This window comes from Lotus japonicus, chromosome 6 (genome assembly GCF_012489685.1).
Source record: "Lotus japonicus ecotype B-129 chromosome 6, LjGifu_v1.2".
Classification (NCBI taxonomy): Eukaryota; Viridiplantae; Streptophyta; class Magnoliopsida; order Fabales; family Fabaceae; genus Lotus; species Lotus japonicus.
In genome coordinates, this window is record NC_080046.1 from 56092662 (window position 1) to 56109924 (window position 17263).

General features: G+C 35.6%; 1 protein-coding gene and 1 non-coding gene across 2 annotated transcripts; both read left to right on the forward strand.

Moving 5' to 3' along the window:
• Window positions 1-3904: 3904 nt before the first annotated feature.
• On the forward strand, window positions 3905-3976 carry TRNAK-UUU (transfer RNA lysine (anticodon UUU)). Its single transcript has one exon. It is a non-coding gene; the product is annotated as a tRNA-Lys (tRNA).
• Window positions 3977-12763: 8787 nt separating this feature from the next.
• On the forward strand, window positions 12764-13535 carry LOC130723364 (flowering-promoting factor 1-like protein 3). Its single transcript, XM_057574371.1, has one exon. It carries the CDS (start codon window positions 12868-12870, stop codon window positions 13192-13194), a length of 327 nt encoding a protein of 108 aa, XP_057430354.1. The 5' UTR covers window positions 12764-12867; the 3' UTR covers window positions 13195-13535.
• Window positions 13536-17263: the final 3728 nt, after the last annotated feature.

The following is a 17263-nucleotide window of genomic DNA, read 5'->3' on the forward strand; positions in this document are numbered from 1 at the left end:
GGCGGCGGCAAGGACGACGGAGGCAGGAGGTGGCGAGGGCTTTGAGAGAAGTAGCAGGTCGAGAATAGTCGTGAGGTAGCAGAGTGGTGAAAGATGTAACTGGTAAAAAATAAGGGTTTGCAGTTACAGATGTAATTTTACAAAATCAATAAAGAAAATAATACTTATATTTAAAAAACGAATACACCGACAAAAACCGTGTAACAGCCCAGTGGAAAGGACTCATACAGAACATTTTCTGAACCATTTATTAAAGAAATCAACTAAATCTTATATTAATACTATAAATTGTACAAAACTATCATAAAGTGAATCTAGCCTAATGGAAAGACTATTGTGTTTTTCTTAAGGGAACCTGGGTTCGATCCCATACGAAACCTGAATTTTGGATTTTTATTATTTACGTTAATTTTACAGCGGTTAGTTTAATAAACGCTGTAAATAGTGGAACCTATTTTTTACAGCGGTTCAGTATATAAACCGCTATAAAAGCCTATTACCGCTCCGTGTTTTTGTGTTTACAGCGCCTTCTAAGAGAACCGCTGTTAAAAGGTAATGCTTTTACAGCGGTTAATTTAATAAAACGCTGTAATAGCCCATCATCCGCTTCGTGTTTATGTTTTTACAGCGGCTGCCACCTTTCATCCTCATCCATCACCAAAGTGAAACAACAATAGCTTAGAGTTTACTTTCTCAAACATACAAAGTACAACTAATCATCAAACACTGAGAACAGAGTTCATAAATATATATATCAGAGTTTTTTGTGTAATTTTATGTTTCAGGTATCTTTAGGTTCGGGTTCGGGTGGGTATGGACACGGATTTAACCAGTGTCAAACCCAAACCCATAAACTACTACAGTAACAGGCAAAACCCAAATCCAGTCAACTCGAGTTTTGTCCGTCAAATCGGACCGGGTTCGGGCGGGTACCCATGAGTTTGGGCAAAATTGCCATTCTCGTAGATAACTCATGATGAATATAAATGAACTACTATAGACTGAAAAGATAAAAAAAACAATGGATTGGTTATTTTTCTTTAATTTAAAGAAGATTATTATTTTTGTGGAGTTGTATTTTATTAAGTAGAGTAAGAACCACTTATGGGCATGCGATGTTGTCAGGAGAGTTAAAGGCAAACTCAGTTGGGAATGGTGACTAACGAATCTGCATGTTCCTCAAGAGAGAAATACTCTATAGCAGACTCTTTGACTCGCCAAACTTCAAGAGAAGCGCTCCACGATGCATTTAAGTGCAACCTCCCTCTCATTTGGTTGCATTGCTAATTCATGATGCCTTAGTTTAGTTTATTCTTTACTTCTCTTTCCATTTGTAAAAAGAAAGTAGAGTAAGAACACAGCTGTTGATTTTCTTGCCAAACTTGATTTCTCTATTCCAATTTGTAATTGAATAGAGAAAGGTCATGTTGGCCTTACTCCTTATTATTATTTATTTTTTATGTAATCTTCTGTTTTCTTACGTTATCTATTGAATTCTTCTATCATGGTTTTTTTAATGAATTTCATATTCCACATTTGTAAGATTATGTTTTTATAACTATAGTACCATTACATCTTACTTTTATAACATTCTTAATAATCGATTAATTAGTTATGTTAACATATTTTGGGTGTTAAAGGAAAATAAAATGACAACACTAGGCCGAGTGTACCGCTTAATAGAAGTGAGAATGAAAATTAAACTCTCCGAAGGAATAGATCAAGTCTGAAAATGATAGTATAAACGCAAATTTAAGGAAACTAACGCAATTCCACAGAAATCAACTTCTCTACAATATGCACAAAGGTGACACGTCATGAGCGACAAGAAGCAATGGAGAGATTCTCATTCAGAATTAGTTAATTGGTTGACTGTTGAAGAACTTAAATGCCAAGAGGTCGCAAACCTGGCCAGGAGCCTCCAGAGGGTTGTGTGGGTTTGGTTGCGGTTGATGGTGGAGGTCCTTTCTCGAGTGCGATCTTGCCCTCGGTTTGTTCTTCTCCGCTGGTTTCAGAGAGCACTCATCGTGGCCGTTATTGGACGCGGGCCACGAAGGCGTGGATGCTTGGTAAGCTTGTGGGTTGTTCGTTTGACGGTGGGGACGAGGCCGCTATCCGTGGTCTGGCTGAAGAAATGGAGGAGTGGTGACCGCCTTGAGCAATGATATGCTCTTGATGTTGGCTTTTGGTTTTGGTTTAGGTCTTCGCTTTTGCATCCATTTGTTTTTCTCTTTTTGTTTAGGGAGGTTCTTGTTGTTTATATTTTTCAGGGATGGTTAAGTGATTGTGTATTCTTGTGGATGATTGAGGACTTTTGTTTTTGTATTCCTCTTTGTCATATTCTCGAGCTTAGCCTCTCTATTATTATATATATTAATATATTTGAATTTTCAAAAAAAACTTAAATGCCATCTAGATTATTAAAAAAAAATTCTTCTTCCAATTAACGTATTAAGTTTTTGGTCAAAAGAGTATTAAGTGCCTGTTTGGCATCCCGTTAGAAACTGGTGTTTGAATTAACGTGATTTTGTTAAAACGATTTTGAGTAAAATTGTGTTTGAGTAAACGTGATTTATGTTTGGATGATTTGTAACAAACGTGATTTTAAAATAATGAATACCGTTTGGATGATATTAATTGAACTCATGTTTGGAACTATAATTTAAAAAATAGATTATATTTATATTATTAAATATAGTTTTAAATAAATTATGTATAATAAAATCATAAATTATACTATTTCTTTATTATGAATATTTTTCAATTTTCATTACTAAATATAAAATAAAAAAATAAAAAGGAAACAAGATACACGGACACCAATTTTCATTTCAATTTGGTTAGATATGAAACTTCTCATCTCCTCTTCTTCTTCGTTGGCTATTCTCCCAATTCAAACCGAAACAGAGGAACCAAAAACAGAGCAAGAAATGAAATAGATCTGAACAGATCCATTAGATCTCCAAAATTCCCTTCTTTTTAAAAATCACCAACAGAGGTGTGTGAACAGAAAACGAACAGAGAAAGGACGGCGGACCGGTGGACGCCGGAGCGCGAACGGCGGAGGGAAAACGGCACAGTGCGAACAACAGTTTGGTGGATGGATCTGAGCAGAAAATAAACAGAGGTGAGTATTTTCTCCCATCAACGCCGAACGCCCAACGCCAACGCTCGAATTTTTAGATTCCAAAAAAACGTGATTTTGATGCAAAAGAGCGTTAACGCGTTAAGGAAAACGCAGATCCAAACGGCTTGGCGAAACGGCAAAACGGCGTTTACGGCAACGCAACGCACGTTTGGCCTCTCCAACGCCAATCCAAACAGGCCCTAAGTTGTCAAGCAAGAGAAAGACTAGCGGGCTTTTGTTTTTGTCAAAGACTTGCGGGGGCTTCAATAAGAAAATATTTTTTATTTTTTATTTTTTTTGTTTTTCATTAATGGACAACAATCTTGATGTTTGAAGATTGGATCGGTAGCATGGCCCAAATTAGATTCATGCCTGAGCCAATTTGAGGATCACACACTTTACATAGTATGAGGAACTAATGTAGTTTGATAATGGAGCATTGCTAGCTGATACGAAGGTAATAGAGCAAGAAACTAAAGAATGAAGCTTCGCTCCAATAAAAAAGCACATTTGTCTGAAATCACAGAGTGCACCTATTATAGAAGACAATTTTAAACCAATCAAAAATGATTCTTGCATTGTTTTTGGGTGTTCAGTTCGTAACATTAAGGATTTTCCTTGAAGAAAATAAATAAATCAAAATCTAGAGCAATACTCAATTTTCGGGACCCTACTTACAACATCAAAAAATACATTATAACATCTGCACAATAGAATATTTAAAAATGAAATAAATGATAACAACATAAATATTAATGTCAATAATTGAATACCAAAGCCTTCTTAGCTCAGTGGTAGAGCGCGTGGCTTTTAACCACGTGGTCGTGGGTTCGATCCCCACAGACGGCGTTTTTTAAATTATATTCAATCTTTAAATGAGTTTTCTTGTTCCTATTCGGCCTAGTAGACCACTAGCGTAATCACTCATTCACCATAATGGTCAAAACAACATTTTTTCCCCTAAGGTAACCTAGAACCGACAATTATGAGACTAATTCTCTCAAAACTCACATTTCAAAATTGGATAATCTTTCATATTTGTCCACTCTAGTTCAAGACTGCCTGAGTCTTTTATGTTGTTGCAAATTTCTTAACTAGGAAAGCGTTTGTGTTTAGGTTCTATATTTGAGCAAAAGATTATCCTTCAGACCTTCTACCTTTATGATGCTCTTTTTTTAGCCCACCATAGAGGAGGGTTGGACTCCTGATGACCCCATAATTAAAGAATGTAGTGAGTTAACCACTACGCACACCTCATGATTTCATACGATACTTTAAATCTACATGAATATAAGAGAGAATTCAAGTGTTTTATATTCAAAACAACTATCTTAATTAGCTTGTGCAAAGAATTACATCATTAAGTCTTTAATAACCATAGTAAAATAAAATAAAATAATAATAATGTGAGAACATAATTCAAAACAATCTAATTTAATCACTTGAATAAATGATTAATTCATTCAACCAGTGACCAATTTACTCATAATTCTAACATTTATTATTTTATTAATGTATTTATTCTGAAAAATGGACCCTTTTAATTGTAAACAAAATGATAATATCAAGTTTTATCATCTAACTATTAATTTTAATTTTTTTTATTTCTTTATTTTTTAAACACACAAAAAATAATAATTAAATGGTGAAACTTGACATGGTTATTCTTTTTAACAACTGAGAGATCCATTCCATTTATTCTATAGCAGTGATATAGCAAAAAGAATTCCCTCCTTATAATTAATGGTTTCATGAAGAACCGATCCTACATTCCCTATGTTTAGCACTTTATTCTCAAAATAAATACGCAAATGGCCTAATTCCATTTAAAAAAAAAAATTAAAGTTAGGCTTAAACCTAACAATATATAAACAAAAATTTCATTCTCCCTTAGCTTTAATCTGATTCTTTCCCTCACCGTTCAATTCTCTCCCCGTTGAGAGAGATACTGAACCCATCAGAAAATAAATGTGCAATAATTTAGTAAAACCATGGGATTTGTTTGATTTTTAACTCGCAGTAGAATGTGGAATATATTCATATATACCCATGCGGATCATGATCACTAGGAATACGTAAAACCACGTTGGAGGGAAATTCCTCTTTTGAGACCAAAATTAATATTTATTGGCTGAAGAATGATGTTTGCTTGATATTTTAAAATAATCAAGTAGATACGTTCAATGAGGTGTGAGTTTAAGACAGACTCGATTATAAAGATATAACTCATATTGGCCCGAAAAATAAATTGAATAACAATTTTAATATATATTCACCAAAGAATTATATATACTCTCAATTTTATAAAAATTAATTTATATCCTATAATGAATTATAATACTCCCCCGTTCCTTATTAACTGTCCACTTTGAAGAAAAAATTGTGTTCCTAACTGTCAACTTAGAGTTTCAAGAGAGTATTAATTGATGTTTTTCCAAGAAATGCCCATACATAAATAATGAATGAAGAAAGATAAAATACATTCTAAAAGGTTATATAGGAAAACAAATAATACTTTTATGAAAATTAACACAATTAATTATTTTCCTTAATTTGTGTAAATCTTTTCTTCCTGGATAGATAAATAGGAATAGAGGGAGTATACAATTATTATATCATAGATACATATTGGATTGTTGGAGGTTTGAAGCTACTATCACATGAAGTTTTGTGATTTTAATTTAGAAAATTGTAATCTTGCTGGACAGTTTCGACGAAGCTGTTTTAATGTTAACGGGTTGGAACGAGTTGTACTTGTCTCTCACTAACCCTAATTATTGACCGAATCCACTTTTTAATCCAAACCCATCCTAAACTTGATAAAACCTGATGAAGTGCGAGTTTAATGAGTTTGGGTCAAGAGTAGAGCTGGGTATGCGGCCTAGCCAGCCCCGCATAGGCCCGCACGTTAGCGGTCTTGCCCGTGTAGGCCCGCAAATAAATGAGCATGTATTTAAGTTAGCCCGCGTCCGCCCCGCTTAAACCGCAGATAAACGAAATGGCCCGCGGGCCACTATTAGATTTCAAAATAAAACAAGCAAAAAAACCTAAAAAAAATAGAGAAAAAAACTGATTGCCAAAACAATTCTCCAAAATCCACATTACATAATCAAACTTTAAATGTTCAACAAATCCAAAGCAAGAAGATTTCATGGTGGCGGTGGGAGACTTGAGAGAGACGAAAACCAGAAGAGAAAAAGAGTAAGAGAAGAGAAGTAGGGTACATAAGATAACTTGTCTAGTAAGTGGTGAATGTCTCACTTCACTTGGGTCTCTTGGGTTGGTTTTTTTTTTGCCACTCTATCAAAAATTCAAGACCAAGTAAAGTAGTTCATGGACTAGGAAGATAATTTTTTTATGTAATTATATGGCCCGCGGACAAGCCCGAAAAACTGCGGGTTCAACCCATTTAAACCGCGGGCTAAACGAGCCAGCCCAGATAGGCCCGCATTTAAGCGAATCACCATACACCGGGATATTGGCCATGCGGATTGGTCCGCGGACTTTGGCCTGCTTACCCAGCTCTAGTCAAGAGAGAGCCTGATTCTACACAGTTACTAGCTATGACTTATTAGTGTGTAAATGAGGCATGACATTTTCAATTTAGGCCTATCTAAGAGAAATATGTTAATTGTTAAATCAAAGGCTTAAATGCATTTGGTGCCCCTGATGTATTTCAAAAGTGCAAATGATAACCCTACTCTTTTTTTGTAAACGTTTGTACCCCTTTTGTTTTGAGAAAGTACACCGAATGCCCCTCCGTCAGGTTGACGTTAAAATCCTAACGAAGGAGCTGACGTGGATATTATTTTTACTTTTTCCTTTATTTTCTCTAATGTCACGTGGATTTTATCAACTAAAAACAAAAAAAAGGAAAAATGACAAAGGCTTCAAGAAATTGGTCTTCTTTCTCAGAACAAAGCTCGCCGGAGAAACGCCAGTGGCGGTGGTGGCGGCCGCCGGAGTGACGGTGGCCGATCGTCAAATTGATTGAGGGGTTTTGAAGCGGATGATGAGGGGAGTTTAGCCATGGTGTTGGTTTCTCCAAAAGGTGAGCGGTTCGCCGGAGATCGGAGGTTGAAGGTGGCGGCTAGGGTTTGGTTTCTCCTCTATTTCTCTGTTGTTTCTCATCATGTTGGTGATGATGGTGCTCGCGGTGGTGCTGGACGTTGGTGGTGTGCTCGTATCTGAACCAGAGGTAAGGAAAAGAGGAAGATGATGGCTTGATGGTGCTGGTTCGTGAGGGAGAAGGTGGTGGTGCTCTGGCTCGCGTGAGGAGGGAGCGGTGGTGGCGGCTGGCACGCGGTGGTTGCTGGCGTGAGAGGAAGGAGGGAAACATGGTGAGGGTGATGATTCTTGCTGCTGTATCAGAAGAAGAGGAAAATGATGGCTTGATGGTGCTGGTTCGTGAGGGAGAAGGTGGTGGTGCTCTGGCTCGCGTGAGGAGGGCACGGTGGTGGCGGCTGGCACGCGGTGGTTGCTGGCGTGAGAGGAAGGAGGGAAACATGGTGAGGGTGATGATTCATGGTGCTGTATCAGAAGAAGAGGAAAATGGGTTTGGAGAAGAAGAGAGAAAGAGAGATGTCGAGTGAGTGAGAAGAGAGAGAGCGTGAATGAGGGTAATATCCACGTCAGCTCCTCCGTTAGGATTTTAACGTCAACCTGACGGAGGGGCATTCGGTGTACTTTCTCAAAACAAGGGGGGTACAAACGTTTACAAAAAAAGAGTAGGGTTATCATTTGCACTTTTGAAATACATCAGGGGCACCAAATGCATTTAAGCCTAAATCAAATTAGCAGAGTAATAGTGTGTTTAGATTAACTTCTATTTCTTCAAAATTAATTGTGAAATTCAGAATTATACACAGATTTTTCTACTCATAATTGATTCTAACTCTAAAATCAATTATAAAAAAATTTCAAATATATACTCAGTGGCGGAGCTTCCTTATGACATAGAGGAGCCCTGGCTCCCCCAACATTTCTCAAATCTTTTGGGGAATATTGGGTTTTTCTTTTGAGCACCTCTGTTTTTGCTCTTGCTCTGTTGCTCTTTCTTTTTCACTTTCTGGTTCTTGTTTCTTTTTGTTTTTGTTTTGTATGAGCACTTCTTTTAGCACATCTGGTGCTGCTATATATAATATTAATTGGCTTTCCAAAAAAAAAACAAGCCTACGATTTATTACAGCTCCCCCAACTATTTCTTTGAAGCTCCGCCACTGTATATACTGAGTGGTAACTATAGTAAATATAATTATAAAAAAGACATCTGAAATGTGATTCCAAAAATTGATGATCAAAGCAACCAATTATATTATATGACGCAATGCCCTAGCAAGTAGCCAACATCGATCTCCCTTTGACTTAGAGTCTTTAAATGGATTATAGCCCTTCTTTTAAAAGGAGAGGCTAATATATATAAATATGTTGCAAAAGCTATATATATACAAAGGATTCTGATACGAGCAAGTATCTTGTTTTGTTAAATATAGGACTAAGATTTTGGCATTTCTGTGGGACAATCACATGGCTTACTGTGTGTGTAGTGTGTACATGTATATATGATGTGCTGCTACAGAAGTAGGTTTTCCATATGCTGTGGACCCGACTGCTATAAGATTCTCAATGTTACGCGGGATTGATTAAAGAAGCATGTTTAGAAAGGTAGCCATGTTCAGTTTATAAGCATATGTTCTCTAGATAACTTTATTGCATGCCCAAATAAATATGGGCGAAATCCCAAAGGTAATGGCCAATGTTGACATGGCTTATCAAGAAAGCTCAACATGAGAAACACCATTGTTTAATTTGGATGTTGAGAATCAAAAGAAAAACTTTTTCGCACGCCTCTTTCTACTTGTTGCATTCTCTCGTAATTGATCAAGAAGTAATTGTTTAGTGTGGTAAATGTCGTGTTAATATACTGTCATGAGAGATAATAATGGTGTTTTGGCCGTCCTAAATGGTCATAAGACTCAATGTTGTTCTTGACAGCACAAAGGACTCACGATCGAGTGAAAGCTGTATTGATCAAGACATTCTTGAAATATGTTGAGGTTGAAATTAGGGCTTCTTATTGAATTCTCCATATCCATTCTTGAAATATATATGTCGAGGTTGAAATTACTGATTCATCTTCAGATCCAAAATTACTATCAACATCCACTCTTGAATATAGTTTTTTCTTTATTTTAGAATTCTTGTTTATGATTTATCTATTATTGTGATCATTCAGATGCAGATCTTCGTCAAAACCCTCATTGGAAAGACCACCACAGTGCTTGTGCGTTGTGATTGGAGCGACGAAGGGCGTGCAAAGGCTCTAGCCATTATGCCCCAAGAACGACAAGAGCGGTGGTCAGACAAGCATGAAGGCCAGAACATCGTTGATTCGGTTCAGGGTAGCTGCCACCGCTCACGTTGGTTCTATGACAGTGGAGGTATGGTAACGATAACGTTTGGGAGGAGTCATGGTGGTTCAGGTTTCCATTGTTGATGGAATCAGGCGACAAAGATGGGGCTTTGGTTTGTCGGGTATTGTTATGAACGGGATTTAAAAGAGGTTTGAGTTTGTTGGCTAGTTTAATTAAAGGTGGTCACAACTTGGAGGTGAGGCAAGGTTCTTGAACATGGGTGTAGATTGAATGAGGGCGATTGAAGGAGGCATGGTTTGGGGTGATTATGGAGGTTTCGATGATGGAGGATGGTAGTTGAAGGGAGGCGATTAACTAGGGAGTGGAAGAGAAAGGAAGAGAGAAGAATTTATCAATTTACATTTTTACTCTTTTATCATTCATTCAATCTTAACAATCTAATTAAAAATATTCCAAAATTCTGAAATTCAATAATATTTAATCATAGTGAATGTTATTTCAAAAAAAAAATATAGTGAATGAGTGAACCAAAATATTAATGATACACCCTAATTTGATCCATATTAATATTGTTGCTATCATGAGAATTTAGACAAGAGCATATATTGCCTTGAATTTATATTGTGTTATCAATTAATTGACGGAAATAACAAATTGAAGAATGAAGACACTGACATTATCCAATTGGCATCAAAAGGAATTTGAGCTAAAGGAGAAGTCCCCATCAAAATCTTGGTCATGATAAGGCAAATGAATGCAATTTTGGTCAGTGTAGTTCAGCAATGTCGCAGTCACAGGACCATGTGGCACGAGGAGATTATGGCAAATTGAACTAGGGTCACGACCATGGTGTTGGGTTAAAGAGAATGTGTGCCCTAAAGCCCTACAATTTTGATGACTCAACTTTGATTTGGTTGGGTGGGATATAGCTAGGTGTTGGATATATTGATTCTACCTCTACTTTTATTATCTCCCAAGTTGGATTGGGCTAACAATATTTTCCCATCTTCCAGAAAATTCTATTGGTATATGAAACCTAGAAGTCCCAGACATTTTATCAACGGATAAAAAGGACAAACGTAACACATAATTTGTAAACCACATATCAAACTCTGCCTCATATTGTAATTTTTTTACTAACTCCAAATAAACAAGAACTATGGTGTTTTAGTCTAATCTTCTCTAAGTCCTGCTGGGAAGCTAAGCTTTGGTTTACAGAATCATGTTACAAGAAAAATGAGCTACCTAATTTTAGAGTATGAGGGGGACAACAATCAAAGGGCATAACTCTATTAATGAGTTTATATTAAGAGATAAAATCAGAATAATAATTCAACAACACATCTGGATATAAAACCTTGCAATGAGCAATCAAAGTCAAAGGGAAGAGCTCTATTAAAGGACTTAAGAGATATGATCAGAATAATAATTTAACATAATATCTTAACTTGAGCCTTCACGCTTATATTATTTTTGAATAACATTCTCAACCAATGTGTGATCACTCACACTTGCAATTTCCAACACCTAATTCATTCATTGTACTGCGAGAAAGAATTGGAAAATGATATAATTTTATAAGAATTCAAACGAATGTATGGTTCGTATCACTGGCGGAAGGAGGGGGACACATTCATGACCCTCTCAAACTTTTCAATTTTAGTTTTCTTACATATGATACATATGAATGTGAGCTGTATAATCCATTGTACGTCTACCATATTCTTTAATCTTGACCTCTTTTTTATCTTGGCCCTTTTAGTCTCAAATTCCTCCCTCCGTCACTGATTTGTATAGTCATTTTTAAAAGGATTTCGACATAAGGATTTGGTTTGAATTGGAAAAGAAGTTTGTTATTCCTTGTTATCCCCTGATCCCAAATGCAAATCGTAGGTAATGTAAATTTGAAGGTGGCGATTAGAATAGTCAAAACAAGTTTGGCAAACAAAAACCCTTTTACCGAAAGTAACAATTAGCATATATAGAGTGTTAGGCAGCATAAACAAAAACAAATGCTTGGAAAGCCTCACCCATACACATGGATGTCCTAATGAAAATGAACATTGTTAATTTCCACACCTAACCAATTATTTGAGATCAGATGATCCTTTCATCTTTGGTCCCCCCCACACCCCCATTATGCACTTCTTCATATCCTTCCCCCACAAATCATAAGAAGACTTTTTTAAAAACAGCATATTTTTCACTTAAGTCTACCTCGCCACAAGCATCCTTCTTTCTTCTTAAAGAAAAGAAATTTATTCCCCAACCACATCCATGTCCAAATTATTTTTCTCCACATTCTCTCTCTCTCACATGCATATATTTTCATTTACCGACGTTCGTAGAAGAGTGATTATATGTAAACATACAATTCATTGACGACATTGCCAGTTTTTAATCGCCGCAAACATTAATGACAGTTAGAAACCTCCGCTAACATGTATGTTGATTGCATGTTAAGCAAAAACTGTATGTTTGAGAATCATTTTCATTTGGTAAAATCTCTGATGCTGGCAGATTGAAGTTATTGCCTTGGTCTGATTATTCTGGCCAATCAATTAATGTACTAAATTTGCTGTATTTCACTTGCAGATGTTTAAATTTGTCAACACTAACAGACTAGTAATTAAGCTGATTTAAATCCTTGTCAGCATGTGTGTACACACTATCAGTTTTATTATTATACAGAGTTCTAACTATCTGGGTTTTGCATGTTTCTAGAATCAACTCTTTCTCCTGCAAATCAAAACAAAGATTCTCCAAGGTGGAGTTTCAATACTTTGGACAATGGTTATTGGAATCAGGATTCCCCCAGTCCAATTAAGGCCAAGCTATGCAAGATGAAATGCACCCCCCAAAATGAAGTTTCTTCAAATGTATACTTAGAGTTCAGTACTCAACCCCACCAGGACCCACCTTATAGCTGTACTCACATCCAAACATCCCTGTACTCCGCTCATATTCCCCCTAGGATAACTATGTTTCACGAGAGTTAATTTGTTCGAGCTGAAAACGTTTACATTTTAATTAAGCTACCTTTTCAAATTGAAATTGTTTTTCACATAAAAATTGAACATGAAACATTACTTAAGGTGAATTAAATACCAATCACTCGATAACTCGATAGTACTTTACTCAGAGTCTTTGCTACTTGGTAGTCTCTAATCAGAATCTTTTGTGCATATGTAATATACAAAAAGAAAAAAAAAATTAAAAAAGTAAGCCATCTTACACATGTATAAATACCCTATCCACCCCTCCCCAAGACTCATTGCACAAACATCTCAACACTAGCAAACAAACCTTAAAAATCTCATACTTTGCTCTTCTTTCTTTCTTTCTTTCTTGTTCTGATTGCTGAGAATGTCAGGGGTGTGGGTATTCAGGAATAACGGGGTGATGAAGCTGGTGGAGAACCCGGGTGCGGAGGCTTTGGAAAGCGGAAGGCGGCGCAAGGTGCTGGTTCACACGGCAAGCAATGAGGTGATAACCTCCTATGCGGTGCTGGAGCACAAGCTTTACTCACTTGGGTGGGAGCGTTACTATGATGACCCTGACCTGCTTCAGTTCCACAAACGCTCCACCGTGCACCTCATCTCACTCCCAAGGGATTTCAGCAGGTTCAAGTCCATGCACATGTTTGACATCGTTGTCAAGAATAAGAACTCCTTTGAAGTTAGGGACATGTAGCTACCCCTGCTTCTGTGCCCTGCAGATTGAAATTGAACTCACTCTTCATGATGTCTTTGCTTCTTTGTGTGTTGATTTGATTTAGACTAGTGTGTGTGTCTCTGATGGTGTCATCAATTAATTTGAAGTGTGTGTTTTGTAGATAAGTTTGGGTTTTCATTGCTATGTATGTAGAGGGAGAGTGTGATAGGTGCATGGTTAATGGTGTGTGAAGCTGACAAGTTTGTGTCATTTGTGTGTGCATGGTGCTGTAACCTTGTAAGTATTTGTTGTCATTCTAGTTTAAGTTGGGTTTTCCCAAACTTGGGTGTTAAATATATTATTGTGTTACTTTCAATTTACATTCATGCTCACTAATATTTTAATGCGTGTTTGAATACAAATTAGATTGCTCTAAAAGAATCTTATAGCTAAGAAACGCTCTAGTTTCATTTATCTTTTCACTTATAACTCGTGTGAATATGCTTTAATATTGGGAAAAAAATTGGTTCTGAACCATAATCTTATTGTTTTTTTATTGATCCAAAAAATTACAAGCTTCTACAATAAACTTTTTTTAGAGCTACAATAAACTTTATTAAAGGAAAGACATTGAGGAAAAATAGGGTAGAGAGTAAAATAAAACTGTCAATTACATAGTGAGAGCTAAATCATGCTTCGTTAGTGCATCCGCCAGAGTATTTATAAAGAAATGCCCCCAACTGATGAACACAAAACTCTCAAGAAGAAGACGAATCTAATGAACCAAAGCAACATAAGGATGAGAGCTTGCACAAGCCATATTCATGAATTGAATACCACATGTAGAGTCTGACTTAACAACAACTTTCTTAAAACCCCTCTCCTTGAACAATCTCAAGACAATCAGAATCTCCCACAATTTTACATGTAGCAAAAGCAAAACCGCGCCAAAGTGATTCTTCACTATTCTATTGCAGAATCCCCCACATACTCTTATTTTGATGAGTGTTTGAACAAAATTATCTATCAATGTATTGTCAATCTTTTAACATCTACAACATTTTATGGCGGTTGAAAAAACCTAAAAAAAAACATGTCGGAAAGATGGACCAATAAATGTTATGTACGTAAATCATTTTCCTATATAACTAGTTTTCTTGGGTATAAATCACATCCACTTACTTGGTTCCCTTCTTTATTTGATTCTTTCTTCTTTCCCTATGAAAGAAAAACTCAACCGTACATGAGAAATGTGGATTTCTGGTGATTTGGATATTTTATTTCAAGTTTTATGCCACTTTTGTTCTTATTTCATGTCAAGTAATCAACAATAATGTTATCTTCACACCTCTCTTTGAGGTGGAGAAAGGTGGAATGAAGAGAAAGATAGGAAAAAAAGAAAAAGTAAGAGAGAGAAAGTATTAGATGTGATAAATGATAAAAAGAGAGAGATAGAAATAAAAAGAGGTAGAAATGAAGTGTTTTAAAATGAGGTGTGTATATATCATTACTCAGCAATCAAAGACCTGTATTGACAAGTAAAATTGATGTGACATAACAGATTTTAGATTATTTAATGTTATCTTTTTGAATTACATCATTTCTAATTCTATACTTCTCAATTCTCATTGTTAAATAATAATAACATAAGTTCATTGCAAAATTTCATTGGAAATTTTTTTATGAAATTATATCATAATATCACTAAGAAAAAGCGGCTGTTGGAGAAAGCGCTGTCAGATTACATTTTGCATCGGTTTTTATCAAGGTTATCAGAACCGAACCGGTAATAAAATCGGTAAGGGTACCGATTTAAGGTTTATTGGTTCAACCGTAATTGAACCGTGGTCTAACCGGTTTTATCGCTATATATTAAATAATAATGTTTTAAAATAAATATATATAATATATAAGGTATTAATATTTAATATTGAATAAAAATTGATAATATCTATAATAATAAATATTATACAACATAATAAGAGTTACTTACTCAAAAAGAAAAACATAATAAGAGTCACACAACCAAAATTGTAGTTTCAATATATTAATAAATACCATTAACAATATTCATTATCTAAAATTTTAAAGAGACCAAAACATCAAAGACTATAACTATCATAACAATATCAACATCATATGCCAATAAGTTGCATTTTACCTGTAAAAAAGTTGAATTTTCACTAGTAGAATCACGTGGCAGGGATGGCTATTACATTGACATGTAATGTAAAGTTAAAATAAAATAATAAAACAAACAAACCTTTCGAAAGTCAAAACCACCTTGAAGAGTGTGACGGTGCCCATGGTTTTTAGCCTTCAAATATTAAATGGAGCAACAAAAAGGTGCATTCACCATAACTTCTGTAGAAGCTACCGTTGGAAACAGAGAAAGAAAGCCAATGAGGAAAAAAAAAGATCTATATTCACGATGCTGCAGAACGGCATTTTTCAACGAAATGGTAAAAGAAGCGCTTGTGAGTTGTGACATCGCTTCTTTTCATTTCGAGCAGATGAGGGATCATTAGGCAAAGGAGGACGCAACACCGCGGAGTGGCTGAGTTTGGAGTTGTGGACGCTGGTCTTGGAAGAGAGCGCCAGTCATGGGTATAACATGTAAACCGCTCTAAACCGGTCAACCGCCGGTTTTACCAGTTTTTCCGGTTGTTGACCGGTTTTTCCGGTTGTTGACCGGTTTTATGACTTCCCGGTTTTCTGGGCATATCAAACCGCTGACCACTCCGGTTCCCGGCTCAACCGGTTCGACCGCCCGGTCCGGTCCGGTTTTGACAACCATGGTTTTTGTAGAGTTGCTGTAAAATGTCCGTCTCTAAGTACTATTTTTTTTAGTGTGTCTCTAATATCTTCTTTTACTTTTCCTTGAAAAAATGTGCTATGATATTTTATGTATAAAAATAACAGTTCTTTTGTCACATAATCAATACCATATGCATGATTTATTTATTTTTAAAGAAAATGGGAGGATAGAAAATTGAAAGAAAAAAAGAAAATCACTTGTTGGGAAAGGAGAATCAAAAGGAGAAAAAAAAGGAAAATTCACAATATACAAGAGTTCAAGATAATATTAAAATAATTTTACTAAGAATTCTGATGTGTTTTAATACTCTATGTGTCAAAATAGTTAGAAACAAATGAAGTATTATTTTAATTAATACATTCTGAGATTTAAATTTGATATACCATCAAATATTGTGGCCCTCATCCGAGAATTGCTCAAGACAAAATGAGTGTGTGGGCGCGCGCGTGCGCGTTATATAACAAAAAATATCCTGATTAATAATTTAATCTACAAAATTAATCATTAGCATGTAATATTCTGATTTTCCTTTGAAATATGATGTTATATTTATCGGGAAAAATATTAAATACCCGCATGAAATTAAGAAAATCACGTGTGAGGAGGTTCAATTGTTGTCCATTTGACTTTCCTCCATAATTAAGAGAACAACTTTTAGATGAAGCCGCAATTCAAGTGAGCATGGTGTGTCCAAGAAAAATTGAAGTGAGTATGGTGTGTCCCATATGTGTGGAATATATACAAGATTTTCTAATCCTTCTCTTATTTTCAAAAATTAAAATAATCATGTAATTTGTTTTTGAAAAACAATGAAAATATTTCAATCTTTACTCGGAAAAAAAAATCTAATTTTCAGATTAGACAAACCATCCTTTGTCAAAAAAAATACTATAAAATAAGGGTGATGAAAAGGAAAAAGAAAAGGAAGGATCCCATAAAAGAGGTGAACCCCTCAGTGCACGTGCATAACACATGTCATACATCAACACTCACAGGGGGTGAAGTCCACCGTGTATTATCTCGTTTGCATTTGTTATATTCTTCTTTTTTTATACAAAAACTCGTCTCCAAAATTATAAAAAATTTCAAAAGTTGTAATTTATTTTTAGTACTATATTCTCATACGATATCTTCTAAGTTTTTAAATTCTAATATACTGCCAGCATATTTAATTTAATTATTCCACCTTTATTATTAATGACAAAGGATATTTCACTAGGAAAAGCAAATAATTTTTTTGCAAATATCTGCATGAATGAATAGAAGCATTTCTCATCAACAAAGTATCGA

Coding starts and splice junctions, on each gene's coding strand:
- LOC130723364 (XM_057574371.1), top strand. CDS start 12,868: ATGTCAGGGGTGTGGGTATTCAGGAATAACGGGGTGATGAAGCTGGTG.